General features: G+C 36.0%; 1 protein-coding gene across 2 annotated transcripts in view; it reads left to right on the top strand.

Moving 5' to 3' along the window:
* Positions 1–22,715, top strand: part of SKAP2 (src kinase associated phosphoprotein 2) — a 184,856-nt gene that overhangs the window by 4,299 nt on the left and 157,842 nt on the right. For both annotated transcript variants that reach the window (XM_030308134.2, XM_030308135.1), the window contains exons 2-4: positions 5,139–5,244; positions 5,837–5,862; positions 15,336–15,443. In XM_030308134.2, coding sequence (XP_030163994.1) covers positions 5,139–5,244; positions 5,837–5,862; positions 15,336–15,443 — 240 coding nt within the window. The remainder of the gene's footprint in view (positions 1–5,138; positions 5,245–5,836; positions 5,863–15,335; positions 15,444–22,715) is intronic.

Here is a 22,715-nt window from a genome sequence, read left to right as displayed (position 1 = left end):
ATTAAGCATATAATATTCTACCTTTTTTTAGGAGGGGATCTTTGGCTGACTTGTTTTCCAACATCGGTTTCCATTGAAAGTATATTTTTATCTCAGATTACTAAATAAAGCTCTTGATAGTATGTATGATTTTTATAGTTATTCAACCCAAGTTATCACTGGCTTTCTTTAATAAAAAAAAAGGAATCTAAATAAAATTTTATTTTTCAATAAAAATGAGAAGTCTATAAAAAATTTCCAAATGAGTTTATCTCTACATTACCAGCATTAAAATATTACTAGAAAGAAGATAGAAACAACAGCATTGGAAAACCCTCTGGTGATTTGAAACACAGTTCAGTTGTCTCTCATAAATTTAAGATTAAGTGTCATATATGGGTGATAAAAGTGGCATAGGCTAGTTTTTATATACTCATTATTCACTTAGTTTGTCTTTTTCAATTAAAGCCAAGTCTATCTTTTTCATTCCACTGAGTTTACATTTCTTTTTCAATCACATACTGAACACATTACAATAGATGCTACCTAACAGTGAATCTAGTGTAAATCTCAGACTAATCTGTTATTCACTGTGGCTTCTTTGAAAATGAGTGGTAAAAAGATTTTGATTATTATAAGGTGTTATTTATCAAGAGTCATCTTTTAGAGGTGAAAGATGTTCATCTGTATTCTTCAACAGCCCAGTTTTCTATCAGAATAAATCATTTAGCCTCCAAAGCCAATTTTGAAAATTTTGTCAGATGATTGGATTCTAAGACTTAGGAATGTTTTACTTATTGTACTATGAGAACGCCTTGTGCTTGTTCACATTTCTTCTTCCATGTTTGGAAAATTCACAATATAACCGTAACCTGTAAAAGTGCTAGGTAATCAGGAGAAAGACATTGATTAAGGAATCAATAACTTTTCAATTAGCCATTTTCCAACTTTGGGCATTGGCTCCATTGGTCTACATGTGCCCCGTTTGATTGATTTTTATGTTTTTACCAGTAGGTGTTTGGTCAGACCATACACCTCCCTTTAGCTGAGAAAAAAAGCTTATTTTATTTTATTTTATTTTATTTTATTTTATTTTATTTTTTTAATTTTTTTTTATTTATTTTGTTCTGATGTCAGCCTAAAGTTTGGCTGGGACTCTTACCATGGTAAGTTTAGTAATAGTACCTTCGTGAATTCTTAGTGAAACCTGGCCCAATTCATAAAGTAGAGAAAGATGTGCGATTAAGTAGTAAAGCCATTTGGGGGTGAGGTGTAATTGGTTTTACACTTATGTTATTGATCTGGGGCTGAGCAAATGGTAGTGGACTCAGTCCTATACAATTCAGGCCAGCACAGAGGCTGTGTGTGTGTGTGTGTGTGTGTGTGTGTGTGTGTGTGATGTGTTAGATACCTGTCCTAGCCACTTGGGCTTTAAGGGAAGACATGAGCAGTAGGCAGTTTTTCTGGGGGTCCATATGTACAGAAAAAAAAGGGTAATTGGAGTACCATTCGATGATTTGGGGTACGCTAAGTGTTGGCCTCTTAGGGGTTCCTATGGCTTTTGAGAGATTTTTAACTTCAACTGCTTGAAGAATGCTGAGCCAAGACATGATGTCATCTTTTCATTTTGTTTTCAGACGTTAATAGTTATCTACAGAGCAGTTGTAAGTCTGATCTCAGGGCCCTCTCCCCCAGATCTTTACAGTTGTACCGGGAGATAAGGTTTATTCTTGACAGTGTTAAGGGGTAACAGGAACAAAAATCACTACCACATTTACAGTCCCTGGGATAACTCTTTCCTTGGCGATGACTCCGGGGCAGAGGCTGATGGAGATGGGGCTAATTCTGGGGTTAAGTACCAGCGGCGCTGACCCGAGGTCTGTGTGGCCGCGGGCGGGGCGGGGGCGGGGGTGGGGGTTAAACCTGCTGCATCGGGGCTCCTGGGAGCTGCGCATTCTCCACGCGAGCCGGGCGGGTCCCCACGCTTTGGTGACTGCGTGAATGGAGACCCCTCCCTCTGAGGAAGAGGAATTCTAACTCGCCAGGCCGAGAGGCTAGCGAGGAGGCGGGCTGACCTTTTCCTGCAATCGAATTACGGCTGTTCCCCGAATTACAGGCAGCCTGGAGTCAGTGAAATCTACATATTAACCGAGGGACACGACCCCTAAAGGAAGGTAGGAGAGGGCTAACACGCTTGCCAGTTTATCGTTTGCAGGGCTACTCAGGGCACAGTCAAAAGCTTCAAATCTCTTTTCCGACCAGCCGGAGGAGCGCTTGATTTGTCCAGGACTTTTATTGGCCGCTTTTGAAATATTACCCTGGCTCTGAGCTACAAAGCCGCAGATCCAGTCGCGTTTGTCTGGCGAGGGCGCTGCCCCAAACCCAGTGCTCCCTGCTCACAGCGCCCGTGACGCGGACCCTGGGGTTTAACAGTCGGAGGGAGTGGCGAGTGTTTGAGGACCACGGAGCCGAAACGTCTCCCAGGAAAGCCCGAGTCACTTTGCAGCGCTCGCCCTGTCTTTGCGCTGGTCGAACGGGACGCCTGCTTCCCGCAGGGACCCGGTGGAAGGTCCCCCGCGCACCCAGAGGGTGTCCGGGGCTCGGGAGAGGCTGCTTTGGTTCAGTTCGAAAATAAATGGGCACAGTGTGGATTTTAAGAAATAGCCCGGAGTTCAAAAACTTCAAAACCGACTGAATCTGTGGGCACCAACAAACTAAGATTTCAGGAATCAATTCCACTTTCAAGTTCCTAACTCATTTGTTAAAAAAAAAAAAAAAAGAGGGGAAGACACCCCCCCCCCCCCAGAAAACAGCAAAAACAGTTCTTACACTTTTCACGTCTCCTTGGAAAATAATTTATTTTAAGAAATCGGTGTTTATTAAATCTTTTTAGTTGCCTTAACCCCCCTTCTGGGATTAATTTAAGAATAAATACATCAAACCTGTAAAAATACAGATCTTTTTCCCCGTGCCCGATCTCCGAATCTCCTCCCCCTCAACAAACAAACAACACGGATTCTTCCTAGAATCACACATTCTTTCAGCAAGCATTTCCTCATAAAATAGCATGGGTCAGTATTTTAAAAATATTTGGGGGGAGTGTTAGGAAACCCTAAATAGAGCATTGCAGCTTTTTATGTTTTCCGAGTTTTTATAGAACTGAAATGACCTCTTAAAGAAATAACTCTTGGGCTGTAATTCCTTCTGTTATTGCTTCCAGAGATTTAAAATAGATCCCGTTTGTTTAAATTTGGATTGTATAATGAAAATGTAAAATAGGCAATTAAATACTTGTGGATGAGGGAATTAAAGACAAACACTGAGTGAGAGTCACATTAAGCAGACAATTCACCAATCATTGTGCAAGAGCTTCTCTCATGTATTGAGTCCGGTTGGAAGAAAGAATCAGCAGCAGACATGCTGCTCCTTCCCTTATTCCACTTTGTTACTAGATTCATTCTAACCACCTCAGAGAAGCCAGTGATCTTTTCCATTTCACCTGATGTGTGAATGTCCAAAGGTTGCTTGTTTCTCTGTGTACAAAAATTAAAGAGTTTAGGAGAGAGTGATTTAAAAAAAAAAAAAAGTTTCATTATTTTGAACTCACTTTAGAAATCTCAGGCTAATTTGCACTGGTTATGGATTATGCCTTTATGTCCCCTTCAAAATATGGACCGGTCCATATTTTGTAAAGAGAAGCTGTGACATTTTGCTTTCATTTCATCTTGATACTTACTTGTAACATTAGTCATTAATGGACGTCAAACCAGAAAGCTATTTAAAAAAATTATTCCAGGATTAAATTTTAATTCTTTCACTTGTCATACTGATTTAGTGAAAAATAACCTCTATACATTTATGATGAATATATGGGATAACAGTTTAATCAACTTGCTTATTGGATCAAGATACTTTTGTAATCAAGAATTTAAAATCGATTATAACATTCTATCTCAAATACTAGGTTTTAAATTGTTAATTATAAGTACAGTTGAAAGACTGTTATACTGCTTTGAATTAATTATATATACTATTATCATATGCTTTTATCCTATCTTTTTGTCAGTGTGAGTTAGGAGACAAAGTAGTTAAATAAATAAAAAGAAAGTAAAATATACCCCCGTCTTTTCAATATGAAATATGGATGGTTTACAGTCATACCTACTTTAAATTTTTTTCATGGTCCTTTATATTAGATATCTCAAAGATTTGAACTCCTGAATAAAAATTAAAATTGCATAATGTTTCATGAACAATAAGAATGGGGCTATTATAAAATCAAACCAGTAAGGATTAGTTGGAATCTTGTACTAGTGAGAACTAGAAAGCAGAATAATTCACAAGTTTACTAAATTTTTAAAAAAAGGAGGCTCTGTGGAAATATTATATGAATCTGTGAAAATCTTATTTCTAGGTTACTATATTTCTAAATAGTGGACAAATGTATTTTTGCCACTTCTTAACTTTATTTACAAAAATATTTCCAGGTGGTAATACCAAGGCAAGAAGCAAGAACACACAAAACCACACAACAGAGGTTTTGGGGTTTTTTTTCTTGCAATTTTTGAAGGTGGCTGGTCAGAATGGGTGGAGCAGGTAGGAAGGAGGGGGTTTGATCTGGGAATCTTGGTTAGAAAAAGGGATTTAGTTCTTCCTTTAAAACATTAAATATTGCACATACCTCAAAATGGATTACACTGGGAAAAACAGGCCCTTGCCAGAGACATTAGTTTATATCGATATTATACTGTGAATGACCTGTTCACATAGGAACTTCCCAAATATTATAAAATGATAGTAACACATGCATAAAAGCTCTGTGCTTGCTTTTATATGAGAGAATTTGTTTTATGGGGCACCGTAGTTTATTAAAACTTGTGCGCTTCTCCCCGGTTTAATGATGCCAAACATCCAAATAGCATTTGCTGTGCTAAGCATAAGTAGAGCATACAAATTTTATTAGCTAAGTGGTGAACAGATTTGTCCAACTTAGTATTTGAAACATATTTCAACTGTTATGCTTTCGATTGATAAATAACTGTAACAAATTGTACAGATATTAACACTTATGGGTAGAAACAATCATTGTCCTATTTGTCTTCACAAAAAATGATTCTTTCCAATAATTTGTATCCTGTTTCTTATATTTCATGGTTTAGATGTTGAAACATTTGTAGCAGACACACTGAGAGGGGAAAATTTATCCAAGAAAGCAAAGGAAAAGAGAGAATCCCTTATTAAGAAGATAAAAGATGTGAAGTCTATGTAAGTCACTTCCTTGCCATTTGTTACTTATTTCTTACTTAGAAGCAACTTTGTAGTTAACATTTTAATAAAGAATTATCACAGAATTAACTTTTTGTATGTCCAATTTAGTTGGTGTTAAATACTGTAAAGACAAAATATATGTCCTCTATAATAGTTTTTAAAAACCGACATGCTTATCATATTATCCTTTTTTTTTGTGGATGTTCTTGATTATATATTTTTTCTAAGCATGCTACCAAAATCCAACTGTTTGTTTTGATTTTTTGAGGGTGTATTGGGTTTACGTGCTAGGACAAAGGTAGCTTGAGAATTTTAATATAAATACCTCTAGATATGGAAATGAGTAAATGTATGTGGTGCATTTTAAAGATTCTGATTTTACTACTCTAACTTCAGTCTTCAAAAATACTTTTATTATAAACCCATAAGCCTTTTGGAATTGTCATTTCAGGATGGGAAGTACTTTTTCTCTAAATGTGTGTTTATAATGCAGATTTTAAAATAGATTTGAATTATTGCCAACAAACAGACCTTGTTTTGGTTTGTCAACCCTCATTTTAAAATATAATGTTCTTGCTTTCTTTTCCAGCTATCTTCAGGAATTTCAAGACAAAGGTAAATTTTCAAGTTTGTCAGACCTGACATTTTATTTTTCTTATGGAGAGGTTTGGTAGGGTAATCTAACACATATTGACATTTGATAGTTGGGATCAAAATTTAAATTTCCATATTGTATACCTAGACTTTCAAGATGAGAGTGCGAGCTCCCCCTGCTGAGAAAAAAATTAAAAAGCATATCCAGGATCTACTCTGCACAATCTGGTGCAGACGTCTTATGTATTTGCTATCCTTAGGTGTTAATGTTTCTTAAAGCACCTTGTGGCTGAAATGTGTTAAGAAAAGGATATACTTGCAGTTACGCATGGAATGATTTGGTAAAGCACAGGTGAAATACCACGCCAACACCATTTGCCACAGCAGAGATGATTTTATAGTAGCAGTGGGCTCAGGAGGGCCTGGGGCCGGCTGTTCCAAGGTAATAATGTTTTTACAGGACAATTGCCTTAAAGACAGTATCAGTTTATGTCTGGAAACACGGACAAAATTTTTTCAAATGATTTTTTTTTTTATTATCATTGTGATTCTTTTGATGTGAATACGTGTATGCTATGGAAATGTTCAAAGAAGGGAGTTCAGTTTGATTGGTTTGAAATACTTGAGCGTGCGGGTAACCTGATTGTCTTCCTTTAGATTTGAGGGTTGGTTGTTTAGCATGTTGCAAACCAAAACAAGAAAGGCATAGGAAGTTACTACTTTCACGTCTTCACTTCTGTAAGGGAAACTGGGTATGGCCCTTACTTCCAGGATGCTAATTCATAGGTCATGACCTGAAGCCTGGGGATGCTGGTATGAAGGTCACAACATGAGGTCAGCTAACCTATGTGAAGTTAGGATCTGGGTCTGGGAGGAAAACAGTATGGCATCTTCTAATGAGGGTTAGCAGACACCACAGAGTAATTCATACCTCTGCCAACTGAGAGTAATGACGGTTTCGGTAAACCTAGAATTAACCAGACAACCCTAAACCCAAATAGTTAAAAGGAAACCATAGTTTCTTTTCACATTAAATTGTCAAGATCATTGTGATTGGAGGGAATGAGATTTTTTTTTTCATATGGAAATCTTTAACACTATTAAACCTTTTTTTAAATATTTATTTATTTTTGAGAGAGCGAGCGAGAGAGAGAGAGAGAGAGAGAGAGAGAGAGAGCATGTGCACAAGTAGGGGAGGGACAGAGAGAGAGGGAGACACAGAATCCGAAGCAGGCTCCAGGCTCTAAGCTGTCAGCACAGATCCCGGTGCGGGGCTTGAACTCACAAACCAGGAGATCATGGCCTAAGCCAAAGTTGGATGCTTAACCAACTGAGCCACCCAGTTGCCCCAGAAATCTTTAACATTGTTAAATAAAGAGAAGAGAAGGAAAATCCTCTTCCCCACAAATACCTACTTCTTTGTACTCTACAACCGGTCTTCAACTGTGGGCTTAATTATACTGCATTTTGCTTAGTTGAATATAGAAATAATGAATTTATACATTCTTATTATAACTTTTATACAGGGCAGTATTTATAGAGGAATACTAGATTTCAGATTCTGTATTAGACATATTTTGTTCTGGTGATTATTTATTAAACTCTCATTGTGACTTAATTATTTGTACATTAACAAATTTTAAGCTAAGAAAGCATGATAATGAAGTCATTGTGTAACTATACGATTCAATACTAGGGTAGGAGCTTGTTCAGATGTATAGATATTACTGAGATATAGTCTTTGTTTCTAAAGAGAATGGAAATTTGTACAGTATTTGATAGAAAGTGAAAAATGAGCCTAGAATAAGAGTTCAAATAACACAGAATTCAGAGATTCCCCATAACCATTTTTCTCTAAGTCATTTATAGTTTAATATTCCTATATTGAGTTAACTAATCACCAGGAGTGCCTGCTTAAAAGTAAGCCTGTGGATAAATTAGGTGCATACCTTGGAGAAATACGAGATGCTGAGTAATTTTATGCCGTTATACCTTCAAAGTATATTCAGCTTTGTTCTAAAAACTATTCCTGTAGTTAGGAGTAGCAAAGTTAGTACTTAATAGTTGCAAAGTATTCAAGATACATTTTTAAAAAAAATTTTTTTTTTCAACGTTTATTTATTTTTGGGACAGAGAGAGACAGAGCATGAACGGGGGAGGGGCAGAGAGAGAGGGAGACATAGAATCGGAAACAGGCTCCAGGCTCTGAGCCATCAGCCCAGAGCCTGACGCGGGGCTCGAACTCACAGACCGCGAGATCGTGACCTGGCTGAAGTCGGACGCTTAACCGACTGCGCCACCCAGGCGCCCCAAGATACATTTTTTTTAAATAGGAAGATATTAATTATCAGATCTCTACATAAATTCATCTAAGTGTATTTCGATATTGCTCCTTTTTAAAAAATTTTTTTAAATGTTTATTTATTTTTGTGAGAGAGAGGCAGAGCACGAGCGGGGGAGGGGCAGAGAGAGAGGGAGACACAGAATCCGAAGCAGGCTCCAGGCTCTGAGCTGCCAGCACAGAACCTGATGCGGGGCTCGAGCTCATGAACCGAACTACGAGATCATGACCTAAGCTGAAGTTGGACACTTAACCGACTGAGCCACCCAGGCGCCCCCACTTTTCTTTTTTTCTTTTACAATTCCCTTTGGGGTTTTGGGCTATCTTCATCCAAGGAGACCTGGGCAGAATTCCTTTTGGCTGTTTTCCTGCTGTCTCTCTCTCTCTCTCAAGTCAATATGGGGTCACAATGAAGTAAACAGAGGCTGTTTTCCTCCTTTTCGCTTTTATATTCCTATTGATTTCAGCTATTTTATCTTTTCAAAATGGCAGTTAAGTACCATTTTAATATCATTAATGGAAGCTAAAGGGACCAGGTGAACAGTTCTTAAATAAAATGAATTAATTCAGAGTTATTCATTTCTATTAAGCAAATTAGTGAATTATTAGCTTGTCTAGTGTACACAGATGTTTGTCACCCTTCTTCCCTCCCTCCCCCCCCCTTACACTGTAGGTGCTACCCCCTCATCCTGAGATTTCACAGTGCAGAATTTACAGTTCAGTGTTTTTCAATCCTTAGAACTGGTTGAATTGATACAACTGTTCAAACACTGAGCTGCAGAGATCTTAGAGGATTTAAAAAGAAGTATTTTCTTTCTTTTTTTTTTTGTGGGGGGAGAATAGTTTGTACTTGTAGAAACTTATTTTATTATAGTGGCTCCTAGATATTGAAGCTTGTTCATTAAGTTAATTTTCTATTTGCTGTTTATATTCATTTTCGAAGCAAGCTGTTGTCTGAAGACTTCTGTTTTCATTTCTTTAATTTATTAAAGTTTCCTCATTTCATCCCCTTATATATTTAACTACTCAAGTGTGGACTCTCTCTTTTTTTTTAAGTTTATTTTTTTTGAAAGAGACAGTGCAAATGGGGGAGGGGCGGAGAGAGAGGGAGAGAGAAAGAATCCCAAGCAGAATCCCAGGCTTGAACTCATGAAACCGTGAGATCATGACCTGAGCTGAAATCAAGAGTCGGAAGCTTAACCGACTGAGCCAGCCAGGTGTCCTTAGATTCTCTTTTCAGGAGGTCTGATAAATTGTGACTTGAGAGTAAATTATCAGTTGATTTTCTAAATTCATTTGTTTTACTTATATGTAAGAAAGATTTGAATGTAAGCAACCAGAACCCATCTTGCTTTGCCTGTTCCCTAGTATTTGAAATTTTGCCTACTCTATCTAGAGTAGAGAGCTCCTTCTTATAGCCTTCAAATATCATACATGATGGAGTAGCTATCCCTAGTTTCCTATTCTTAGTTGCAATATAGCCTGATAGTATAGAGTGTATGCCTGAATTTTGGCTTTATGCGCTAAAACTGTGCTACTTTTAGAATTATTTTAGAATAGAATTACAATTATTTTAGAATATTCCTGTCATATAACATGGTCTTAAATCTCTTAAATGTGACCTGAAGTAATTATTTTTGTAATGAAAATATATTACTAATTGAGTAAAGGCTGTTATTGACTGGAGTATAAGACAGAATTTTCTTTTTTTTTTTTTTTTAAATAAAAGTTTATATATTTTGAGAGAGAGTGACAATGGAGGGGCAGAAAGAGAAGGAGAGAGAGAGAATCCTAGGCAGGCTCTGTGCTGCCAATGTGGAGCCTGACATGGGGCTCTATCTTATCAACCGTGAGATCATGATCTGAGTGGAAACCAAGAGTCAGATGCTTAACCACCTGAGCCACCCAGGTGCCGCTAAATCAGAATTTTCTAATATATATTAGGTGTATGATAAAAATAAGTTTCACTTGTATCTTGCCCTTATATTAGTCTTTTTTTTACTCCAGTGATGATGTAGGTACAATTCATTTCTTTACAGATTGATTAAGATAATATGAAGGTACCTATGTGTGACACATAAGAGACAGTCAATAAATATTATATTAATGTGTATTCTCAGATTCAACTTAATTTCTCAAGAAGATTTAAGTAAATCTTGTTTTATAATTCAGTTTTCAAGTAATTTTTGAGGAAATTATAAAATACTGAAAGAAGGGCAAGCATATTAATATGAGACAAATGTTTCAAGATAATATTTTCAAATTTCTAAAATATTAGTGTCTGTAGCTTAAAAATGTGAATATATTGCTTTCAGTTCCTTTTAAATGCCGTAGCTGGGGCGCCTGGGTGGCGCAGTCGGTTAAGCGTCCGACTTCAGCCAGGTCACGATCTCGCGGTCCGTGAGTTCGAGCCCCGCGTCAGGCTCTGGGCTGACGGCTCAGAGCCTGGAGCCTGTTTCCGATTCTGTGTCTCCCTCTCTCTCTGCCCCTCCCCCGTTCATGCTCTGTCTCTCTCTGTCCCAAAAATAAATAAACGTTGAAAAAAAAAATTAAAAAAAAAAAAAATGCCGTAGCTAAAAAGCTCTCATTTTCTTCCTTAAAATATTTTTCCTCTAATTAAAAAAATCGCGTAATAGATTTTGTCCTTGAGACTTCATTGATATTGTTAAATATGCATAGATTTACTTAGCTATATCCTTTGACCTCATTTGTATTAAGTTTATTAATGGACTAAAGTGCTTTTTTAAATAGTAGGCCTGTCATGTAAGAAGGAATTCATTTCAGTTTGTTGTTATGGAATCCTTAAGAATAGCAGAAACGTCAAAAGTTTGGATGATGTTTAATTTCCTTTCCTTTCCCCTTTCTAACATAGTTTATGTTTGGTTGAAAGTTATCCCACTGATGAAATCTGAGCAAATAGCTTGAGTTCTCTCCTGGCGCCCCTCCCCCCCCCGCCCCCCCGCCCATCTCTGGCCTTGTATAAATGTGTTAAATATGTCTGAAATTATGGGGCCTATAGCAGAAGTATATTTCAGAGGTAGTGCTTGTTTTAAAGCTCCGCCTCATATTTGTGTGCTCTTAAGTCCTCTTATTTTAGGAGAGTTATGAACAGAATCTTCTTACTTGTGGTGACGTACATCTTTCAAAGTCTTAAGACTTAAACTACAGATCCTATTAAGAAATGACAAGTTAAATACTTAATTCTGTCAATGTAGTTGTATATTATTACTTGAGAAATTAATTTGGACAAGTGAACTGAGTAGTGAATTAGAAATTAATTTGTTTCCACTCAAGTAATTTTTCTACTCAAGTTTGTCTTTCATGCTCTAAAGGAAGAATGGCTATCATCTCCGATTTAGGTGTATTAATTATTTATTTTAATATTTAACTGATTGTGTTTAAAATAGGGCTGTGTTTGACAAAACAAGCAGTAAATTGGTTAAATCACCTTCAATCGTGGTAGAGATCATGACTCTTCAGTTGCTATTTGGGCTTCGTCTCCAGGCATTTAGGGAAATGTTAATTGATGAGGAGTCATAGAAAAAGGAAGGGATAATAGTGATTTGAACTCAACTATTATAAATTTAAAAATGTTTATCAGAGAAATATGCTGCTGTGGTACGATTCAGCTTTTTTTTTAAATTTATTTTTTTTTTTCAACGTTTATTTATTTTTGGGACAGAGAGAGACAGAGCGTGAACGGGGGAGGGGCAGGGAGAGAGGGAGACACAGAATCGGAAACAGGCTCCAGGCTCCGAGCCATCAGCACAGAGCCCGACGCGGGGCTCAAACTCACGGACCGCGAGATCATGACCTGGCTGAAGTCGGACGCTTAACCGACTGCGCCACCCAGGCACCCCACGATTCAGCTTTGATTTTGCTGTGATATTTAAGTTGCCACTGAAATTATACGAAGGGAAGCCTTGGATCATTATCTTTTAGACTGTTAACTTTGTATCGTTAATTAAACTTTTAAAAGTTGTGGGATAAATCAAACGGTTTTCTAGGGAAACAAGAAACAGTGTTAATGAGCAACAACCCCATAATTATCCTTGTGAGTACATAACAGGGACACATTCATGTCTCTTCTTTGCGCAATAACTTTTACAAAGAAGTATTTTTAAACTGATCATTAATTTTATGACCACAGAAATGAGATGCAAAATTTATGCTGTTGTCATTGGCACAGGCTCAAGGCACCACTGACATTATGTGTGATTGTAATAGAATGGCTACCAACTAATGATTCTGTAGACATTTCATTTGAGCCTGCTTTTCTTTTAGATGTCTGATTAGGCTGTAATGCTTTCAATTATGTCTGTAAATTGTATTGGATACGTTTACCTGATGCCCATTGTTGCTTTGGAGTTCAGTTTTCTATTACATAAACACAAGTTGAACATTTACCTTTTAATTTATAGAAGACTTTGCAGGTATAGCTGCAAATACTCAGCCCCTGGAGAGAAAACAAAAAGCTTTGCACTACTCAACAGCGACCCCTGTGTTCAATTACAGGTCCTTGTAATACAGCTCTTTATTGGGTTGGAAAAAAAAAAAAACAATTAGGAAGGAGGAAAAGGGATGGATCATGACTGGAACAACAGTAAAATGAAGAAGACCATTTTGAAAGATGATGTGTCCTTTCAACTTAATGCAAGTTGAAAAGGGAATAACCACAGAGATTTTTTTTTTTAACTTTCTGGGTTAATTCAAGGGAGCTTAAAAAGAGGGGAAGGGGGGGAGGTAGAAATGAAGCCAGTAGCAATATTTAACTTATTTTGTCTTAGATAAATATAAATCATCACATTGATTACAAAAAACATTTGAAATGAGCTGCAGTCCTTGGAACGGGTAAGCTGAAGACAACTTCATGTTAATATAGAATACGAAACGTCTTTATTTTAAAACAAAAACCACAGAAGTCTTTAGCATGTTAGGAACCAATTTGTATAAATGTTCTGAACTCATATTAAGTATTATTTAATTTATAGCTTTAATGATCTTTTTGCTGTGTGTGTGTGTATATATACGGTTTTACATTGCTGGATATATATGTGTGTGTGTGTGTGTGTGTGTGTGTGTGTGTGTGTGTGTGTGTATACGGTTTTACATTGCTGGATATATATATGTGTGTGTGTGTGTGGTGTGTGTGTGTGTGTGTGTGTGTGCACATGTGTGTATGTGTATATTCATGGATATACACATAAAAGCATAAAATGGATATTATTTAAAAAATCTTGATTTTCAAAGCTTTTTAACTTTTAATTTTTTTCTGTGTATTTCCACACAGTTTAATAGATTTAAGCCTGAGCATCTGAATCTTTTTCAAAATCACTTCCATGTGTTCATTGGTTTTAATCTTGTATCTTTATATTCAAAATAGTGTAATAAGCTACGTACAAGTTAGGGTAGTAATGTATTTGAGGTATCCTGAAACTATTTTGTACACAGCAAGATTTATTTTATAGTTCACGATAGGAAATATCATTAGAAAACTCATACCATAACAGTTCTTGCTTTGTGAAGAATGTAAGGATACTCCAGCAACTAACAGCAATTGAGAATTTTGTGATCTTTACTACTTTATGTTCCATGAGCTGTCATTCCATGTCCAAACATATCTTTACTAGCATTTTATTGGGTTCCATCTTCCCTCATATTTGAAATCAGAGCACTCTTCTTTCCGTAAGAGAAATAAGGGATCACTGAATGTTCTGAAAAGTACCTTGAACATTTTGAAAGAAAAAGAAATTAAGATCTAAAGAAAGGATAGTATTTACACGTGTTCCTTGGAATTTTATTTGGGGAAGGAACATCACCATACGGTGTGCCTGGGGTGGAATCACCAAAACCTGTAGGATAGTCCTCTCCATTCTGTTCTTAGCGCCTGATGGGAGAGAGCTTTTTCAGGATAAGGATGATGAATGCCGGCGAAATGCCAAAATTATAAAGAAATAGGAACATTGATTTTTTAAAAATTACTTTGACAGTATTTTGAAAAGGGCTGCTAGTTCCTCTACCAAAGATACGGTGAAAAATAGGGTGCCACCCATTAAGTGGGTGTCAGAGGATACAGATATTTTTGGGGGGAGACTAGTAGCTTTAATCTGGATCTGCTTAGCGACTATGTTCTAAGAGGAATACTGTATGTAGGTCCTCTAGGATTCCCATGGAGATTTTCATCATGCTTTTTGGGTAATCCTTGAGGTGGCTGGTTTTCTCTTGAGTTGTTAACAGATAATTGATAGGTAGTAAGTCTACTTTTTTTTTTTTTTTTAACTTCGTTGACTTTTCTTTGGATGTGGTTGAATATGGGTGAAAAATGAGTGCTTATATGTAACTATGTAACCAGGCTAGCAAAGATCTGATACACTCTTTAAAAAAAATTCTAAATGAGTATGTGGAAAAAACCCAAACCACAAGATTTTATTGTGGGGATTCAATGACTTCAAGCCAACCAATCCACCTAGGGTTTGGAAATCACATAGAAAATGGCTAGAACATTTAAAAAAAAAATGGTAATATATCACTGAATGAGAATTGAAGGTGTCAAATTGTAAATCACTCTGTGTGAACTTACAAGGGCGATATGAGTTTTAAAGTAGTTTTTCCCATAAAGGATTTCTGCTCCTGAAAATGGAACTGAGCATTTTTAATCTACTCTAATGTAACCCTGTGATTTTTCATGAAAAGATAAAATGTTCATCTGGCTTTGAATTATCAATTTCTCATCATAATTTTTCAAATTATTGAGTGGGTAAATAAAATTAATTTGAATTATTCTTTCTGTTGTGCGTTCCCTTTTGTTGTTGTTTGTTTGTTATCATTATTTTGGTTCTGTTTCTTCTTTTGTTTGTTTTGGATACACACTCTGTTTTACCCTGCTTCTACTTTTTTGTATACATCTTTGTAGAGACCACCATCATTTTGGAACTGGTATCCTTTTGTCCCAGATATAAGCAGTTGTATGCTGACTTTCAAAAACTCGTACTTGATCTAAATTACAGCGATATACGTTAAAATGGGACCTGTTTTTTTACTTTGTTTTTTCATGACCGTGACTAGGTTTAATAGAAAAATTTACCTCTTTTGACACAGTAACATTTCTTAAGGTGGCTAATTTGTAAAAGACTTTTCTCTGATTCTTCTATAGGTGATGCAGAAGATGGGGAAGAGTATGATGACCCTTTTGCTGGACCCCCAGACACTATTTCGTTAGCCTCGGAAAGATATGATAAAGATGACGAAGCCCATTCTGAAGGTATGTGATGTTTTTCCATCGAATGTACCTCTTCACCTTCCACCACAAGACAATGCAATGCGCAGAGGTGGTGGTCTTGTCAGAAAGCACAGAAATGCAGAGGCTTCGGTTAACTTACCTTTACCGGAACCTTTTAAGGAACGGAAGAGCTCTCTCTAGTGGTTTTCCTAAGTATGTAGTTCCTTCTTTTCCTAAGAAATTTTCTTCACTAGAATTTTTAAGAGAGTGTTTACATCATTGTATGAATATTATTAGTAAGTTTGTTGGTTAATTTAATATTATCAGATTCTTGCTTAATTTCATTGTGCTGCTTAATGGCTTCTTGTATTATTTATTTTATAAATAATGAAAAAGGTTTTTGGTCTTTTTTTTTGAAAACTTCATATAAAACGAGTTCATAAAATATTAAATTAATTATTCCTACATTGCTTTCTCACATTAAGACAGGTTTTCATCAAATGCTTCTCTTAATGCACATTTTCATTTTTCTGATTGTCACCTAAAATCTCCCACGTTATGGAGCACTATTATGATGTTTTGCATTAATTGAATTCGCAATCAAGTTGATTGTTTATCTCTTAGTAATTTTGTTAAAACTCACCAAAGTTATGAAACTTCCTTTTAGCATAGCCTGTGCTTTCTCTGTTACAGCCAATTGAGTACGTCTGTATTGTAGAGATCTTATGAGGGTGATATATAGTTATAAATTAAGAATGTGTATCGATAAATTAGCCATGCATATTAATTCATGGCACTCAAAGTTTCACATAGACCCAGAAATGAATAATGCCTTCTGCCACTGGATGATGATCAAACTGTGCAGTTCCATCTCTAAATACAATTGCTGAATGAAAATATGCTTCCTGCAACAGAGCACTCCACATTTTATGTTATCCAGATTATTCCCTTTGGAAACATAAATTGCTTTTATGAGGTATAAAATTATGTCTATTGCAGAACAGGGATAAGTCAAGTACATGCATAAGTGATAAACATTCTAACCACTGATTCAGAACAACACAATCTTTTTTTTTTTCATACTCAGAACTTTGTACAATGTGTAGCAATAATAATCATATCCATTTTATGTTGAATTTTACATTTTGGCAAAAGTTTAATTTCTATTTTTAAAGGAAGGTATTTTTTTCTCTTATAGTCCCTATTTTTGAAAAAGATGCATGTTTCTCTTGAGTCACACTTATTATCTGAAACAGAGCATTACCCTTCCTAACCTGATCTTCAAAAGCATTTCTACTAGAAAATGTTTTATAATTGATGAAATAATATTTTCAGGCAAAACAATGAATTATTATTTGAATTGAACTATTTTTCAGACATGTGACAATGATTTGTTTTGCTTCTGTTAAGTGTTGGTAGATAGAAATGAGTGTGTATGTGTATATGTATACAGAGACAAGAGTATTTCTACTCGAGAGAATATATATACACAAAATGTTCATAGAATATATATGCTCAGAGTTTTAAAAAATAGCATAAATATTTTGAAGTACAAGGGAGCATTATGTGCTTCTTAAAAAAATTGTAACCTAAGAAATCCAACAATTGAATATCTATGAGAGCCAATGTTTTGTTAGAAAAGTGAATTGTTATTAAACTATAATGCATTTACATAATTATTATATTTTCTTTATTATGAGTAAATAATTTATCATATGTTTCTTTTCATAACCAAATATATGGGAAATACATTAATAACATGAAAAAGACTTACTGTTAAAAGATTAAGTTATCAACATTTGAATATTATTTAATAACATTATTATGTATATCATTAACTTTTTGTCAAATATTGGTGCATTTTCATTAGTGTTGATATAAGCAGTTCTTAAGCAGATTGAATATTTAACTTTTAGTATTATTCATTTTTGGTATATAAAAATACCATATATGGTAGTTTTATATTTTCTTCTAAGAATATTGTAATTTAAAAACTACCACTTGGACTTTTAATTTCTACTCTGAAATATCATCTAGTCATGTCAGTTTCTCTGCCTTCAACATAGATTTGGTATGTGTGTTCTCTTTTCCTTGCCGAATAAATTTTTCTTCATTATGGGACCTCGGTCTAATGATATATTAATTATAAAAAGATAATGCATTTAACAATAAGTATAACTAAATTAGCACAGGTCACCAAAAGGCCTTTTGTCAAATCAGATTGTTGTTTTGTCCTTTTGACTTTTACCTTATGGTAGGCACTAACAAAGTATCTGAAGTTTGATGGATTATAAACTCTAAACATGATATGTATTTTTCATAATGCTAATGTAATTTTCAAGGTACTGTAAAGGTCAAACCTGCACATCTTTGTGTGCATTCTAAGTCTGTCTTTTCCTTTCATATTTCTTTTTCTCTGTTACTCTGGTTCAAAAGTTCACTCAGTTCCCAAATGGCTACCTAATTTTCCAGTTATTCCCTCAAGCCATATGTGTTTTGGTTTCTTTATGGTTTATTAGGTACTGTAGGAAAGTAGCATAAGTTATATCTTCTAATGAAATTCAAGCACACTTCAGTGATGCTTCGACTTGATTGCTGGTAGCAATTAAATCACAGCCAAGGAGAATAATGCATAATCTCACAAGGTCCAGACACCCTATAGAAATTGAAAGGGGATGAAAACAGAAAACAAAAACAAAGTCTTCAAACCCTGCCAGACACACTGTTTCCAGCCTGCCTTTTTTTTTCTTTCTTTCTTTTTTTTTTTTTTTTTTTTTTGCCAACTGCCTGATTGATAGCAAAATCATAACTTGCTGCATGCTAACAGGCAGAGTTCACTTGTAGGTTATTGTGAGCTGATAAAGGGTTAGATGGAGTTTTGATTTTCGCATTGGACCTTGGTACACCAGATTAATGGAATTTCAATGAGAGACTAGAGTAGCCACAGCTTTGTCAGAGAAACAGATGGAGATTCTATAGTCATGTCTACTCATTAATACTAGTTGCCTGAAAGGTGTGCTGCTTCTCTATACAAAAGAGTTGATATAATTGATTTTTGAGTGGTGCATCGAAAAAAAGTATCTTATTGATGACTAGAATTGTAACATAGATGGTGACAGATTTTTGTATAGCTTGTAGCATAAAAATATTGTAGGTTGTAATTTTTTCTTCTCTCGCTTTGGAAGCACTTTTATTTTTATTTTTTGAGAGGAAATACATTTTAAGACAATAGCAAAAAAGGAGAAAGTGACATGCTCAATTACCTTTTAAGAAAAACAGTAAGAGTCTGTATTTTATTTATACACGATTGCATGACTGCTGTTAGTTTCATTTTGATGTGGTAATATTTATAAAAAAAAAGCATACTTACTAGAAATTTTATTTTATTAACTTTGTGCCTTTTTTTTTTTTCTGGAAAACTAAAACAATCATAATGGTTTCTAAGCTAGATCGCTGTTAGAAGTTTTATGCTATTGTGTGGCTGGATATACAAAAGTGTTAATATAAATGGGGCATGTCAATAATCAGATAAAATTGGAGAAAATGAAACTCAAAACCTTAAAGAAGATTCCTCATTGTATGCGTTAGGATGCTTTCTTGGACACTAAGGTAGGAGATGCAGGGTAGCCTTTAGACACTGTGCAATGACTTGGGTTTCCATTTTTCTATTCTCAAATCATTTTTCATTCATTTTCGTCATCTGTAAAAGAAGGCTTCTAACCATGTAGCATTGTGGAAAGTCCCTGAGGTGAGGTGAAAGGATTCGATGAGCTAGAAGACATATATTGGCTGTGCCCATCGATGATAGGTCGAAGAATCCCAGTGGACATTTGTTACAAATCTGATTCAGTCCTAGACCATAATCACTTTGTGGATAAGATTCTGGAACCTCTAGGGTGTGAATATAGGAAGGCTAAAATGAAGCTAAAGGTATAAAACAGTCATCTATTGTCCTGGTATCTTCCTAACTAAAAATTTCCAAGCAACATAGGTTACTGAAAACCGTGGAGATCCTTGCATTGCAGGGACATAGGTTTATATGAAAAAAAATCTTGGTTTAGGAATGGAACTGTTTTTTAAAGCTTGGGGATTAAGAAAAAAGGCTAAGTCTGTCTTGATCATAATTCATAAGAGTAAAGAATGATTTTTTTTTCTTTTTTGGTATACTTTTCTTTAAGGAAATCTAATGTATGAAAATTGGGATTTATAAAACATATAAATCACTTATTCCAAAAGATTGCTTTTAAAAAAGATTATCTCTGGGATGCCTGGAAATAATGAGCTCTCACAATGCATCTAAAACAAGCTTAGATATAAATCCATCTATGTGCACACACACTAAATTTAATGTGTGAATTTATATACATTGCGCACCAAACTTTTGAGGGAGATATCGTTTTGTGTAAAATTAGGTTTAGCACTAATCTGTTCTTGTAAAAGCAAGCAGTAGATGCTTTACTTCTCTCTGGGTTCCAGTAGAATATGAAACAATGTTTAAAACCAGGGAAAAAAAGGTTCTTTCCCCACCTTTTTAAAAACGTTTTATTTTGGAGTAATCTCTACACCCAACATGGGGCTCAAACTCACACCCCCGAGATCCAAAGTCATATATGCTCTACTGACTGAGCCAACCAGCCACCCCTCAGAATGTTTCTTTCAATACCTTACCATTAAGAGGAAGAGTTTTTGTACCATAGTATCATGTGATTTTTTTTAAAAAAAATTTAAAGTTTCTTTATTTAGTTTGAGAGAGACAGAGTGCTAGCAGGGGAAAGGAAGAGAGAGAGAGAGAGAGAGAGAGAGAGAGAGAGAGAGAGAGAGAGAGAGGTGAGAGAATCCCAAGCAGGCTCTGAAGTGTCTGTGCAGAGCCTGAGGCAGGGCTCGAACCCATGAAACTGGGAGATCATGATCTGAGCCGAAACCAAGAGTCGGATGCTTAACTGACTGAGCCACCCAGATGCCCTAGTATCATGTGATTTTTGATACTTAAATTCGTGATTTTAAATTTTATTCTGAGGATTTAGACTAGTTTTGCAATTTGCATATATCTTTGTGTATATAATGCACATTACCGTTGCACTTGAGTTTTTTTGTTTGTTTTTTACTTTTTTGTTATTTTAGTATGCCAGTTGGTAGCTTGTGTGTGTTATGGGAAAATAAGAAAGGTGATGACTTTAGTTCTTCTGTAATGTATATAGCATAGTTTCAAGTACTTTGGTGGAAGTGAGGGATTATAGTTTGGGGAAATGATAAAAAGTAGAAAAACATTTAAGACTCAGGATATATATATTGTGTGATTGCAAATATAAAGTGCACAGATGTGAAATATTTTCGTGATACAAAGGTATATCTAAGTAAATAAAAACACAATCATCTTTCTAAGTTTTATGCCAGGGAATGGGAAAATACATCAAAATAAAATGGGCCAATAAGACTATAACAAAGTGGACTAGATCAGAAAGATTGGGAAGGTAGGAACACTCAACATAGTCAAAAGTAACACACCTTTAATACAGCAAATTAGCAGGTATTTACACGGCATATGAAGAAGGGTGCAAGATACCTGGACAGGGCAATGGGAAATTCAAAGATAAATAAGACAGAGTTTCTGTTTTCAAGATACATGTAATCTAGATGGAAGGAGAAGACAGTCCCCTAAAATAAGGTGGTAATTAGCAAGCTAAGTTTCTAGTAAGGCAGATTCCAAAAACAGTTAACTAATGTGTGTTACGCTGTTCAATTGATTTGGTCAGTACCTAAGCAAAAAGCTGGTTTCATTGTTTTTCCTCTCTAGTTTGTTGACTAAGTCATATATCTTGACATCATATTGAATAAACCAAAGCATAAACTTTATACCTATATTCTGAGAGGTTGTGGAGTGGATTGTGGAGGGGAGGGCCTTTTATTCAAGTGAGTTTTGTATGGTTCCTGAAGTTTGCTGGAGAGAAAGTGGGAAAAGATGCTGAAAAGAACGTTTGGAGCAGAAGTCCGAAAATCAGGTTTTCATCAGTAACTGCGTGTTCCGAGGGACAATGCCTTAACGAAGTTTGAGCCCCACTCACAGATCCTTAGGTGTCAGCACCAGGCCAGTGGTAAAGATGTTTTTGGCTGCTGCAGAGCACCGTATCGCTTAAGACTTAGTTGCATAACAGGCTTTTCTTTCTTGCCGTGTGTATGTGGATTTGGCCTGCAGTCTTTGAATTTGGAGAAGTTGCAATATGGGGCTTCCTGCTTTCAGTTGTGTCTCCTGTTTGTAACCTGAACTAAACGGTGTATTTAGAGTTTTGAAATTGAGAAGCAAAAATTCTTTAAGACAGTGGACTGACGGGGTGCCCGGCTGACTGAGTGGATAGAGCATGTGACTCTTGATCTTAGGGCTGTAAGTTCGAGCCCCACAATGGACGAAGAGATTAGTTAAAAACAAAATCTTAAACAACAAAAAAAGTCAGTGGACTGATCAATTGGATTTTAGAGGAAGCCATGCTTGCCTTCACAGGATTCCAAAGGGAGCTGCCTTCCTCTGAAACAATACCTTAAAGGTGGCTGTGCTGGTAGCTGGGGTAGCATCTTCAAGGAAGGAATGAGTTAGTATTTATTGAGAAATTAGTCTGGCTCTGAACTAGATTCTTTCATGTACATTACTTCCTTTAATTGGCTCAGAACGACACTATGAGGGGAGACATTGTCCCTATTGTAGAAACTGAGACTAGTAAGGTTTAGGTCTCTTGACCAGAACATCCAACTAACTCATAAGTAGCAAACTTCAACTTCTTTGGGCCTTCTATGCCATGCTGCTTAAAGAATTAGACTAGTTTGGAGCACCTGGGTAGCTCAGTCAGTTAAGCGTCCAACTTTGGCTCAGGTCACGATCTCACAGCTCGTGAGTTCGAGCCCTGCATCGGGCTTTGTGCTGACAGCTCAGAGCCTGGAACCTGCTTTGTGTCTCCCTCTCTCTCTCTGCCCCTTCCCTGCTTGTATGCTCTCTCTCTCTTTCTCTTAAAAAATAAGTAAATATTTGAAAAAAAAAAAACAGAATGAGACTAGTTTTCTAATCACGAGAGACATGCATATGATTGAAAAAGAACAGAAGGATATTCAATAAGAGTAAAAGCCTTCTTATTCACCCCTCCCTGACCTGTCTGTTCTCTAGAGGTAGCTAGCTACTTGTTACAGTTTCTTCTGTGGTTACCTTAATAACTCCGGATACTCTACTTCTGTAGTATAATATAGAAGTATACTCACTTGATCAACCTTAAACCGTATCTCTTGACTCCCTTTATGATGGGTGATTCTTCAAACCTCTTCTCCTACTTC

This window comes from Lynx canadensis, chromosome A2 (assembly GCF_007474595.2).
Source record: "Lynx canadensis isolate LIC74 chromosome A2, mLynCan4.pri.v2, whole genome shotgun sequence".
Classification (NCBI taxonomy): domain Eukaryota; kingdom Metazoa; phylum Chordata; class Mammalia; order Carnivora; family Felidae; genus Lynx; species Lynx canadensis.
This window is presented reverse-complemented; position numbering and strand designations above follow the sequence as displayed.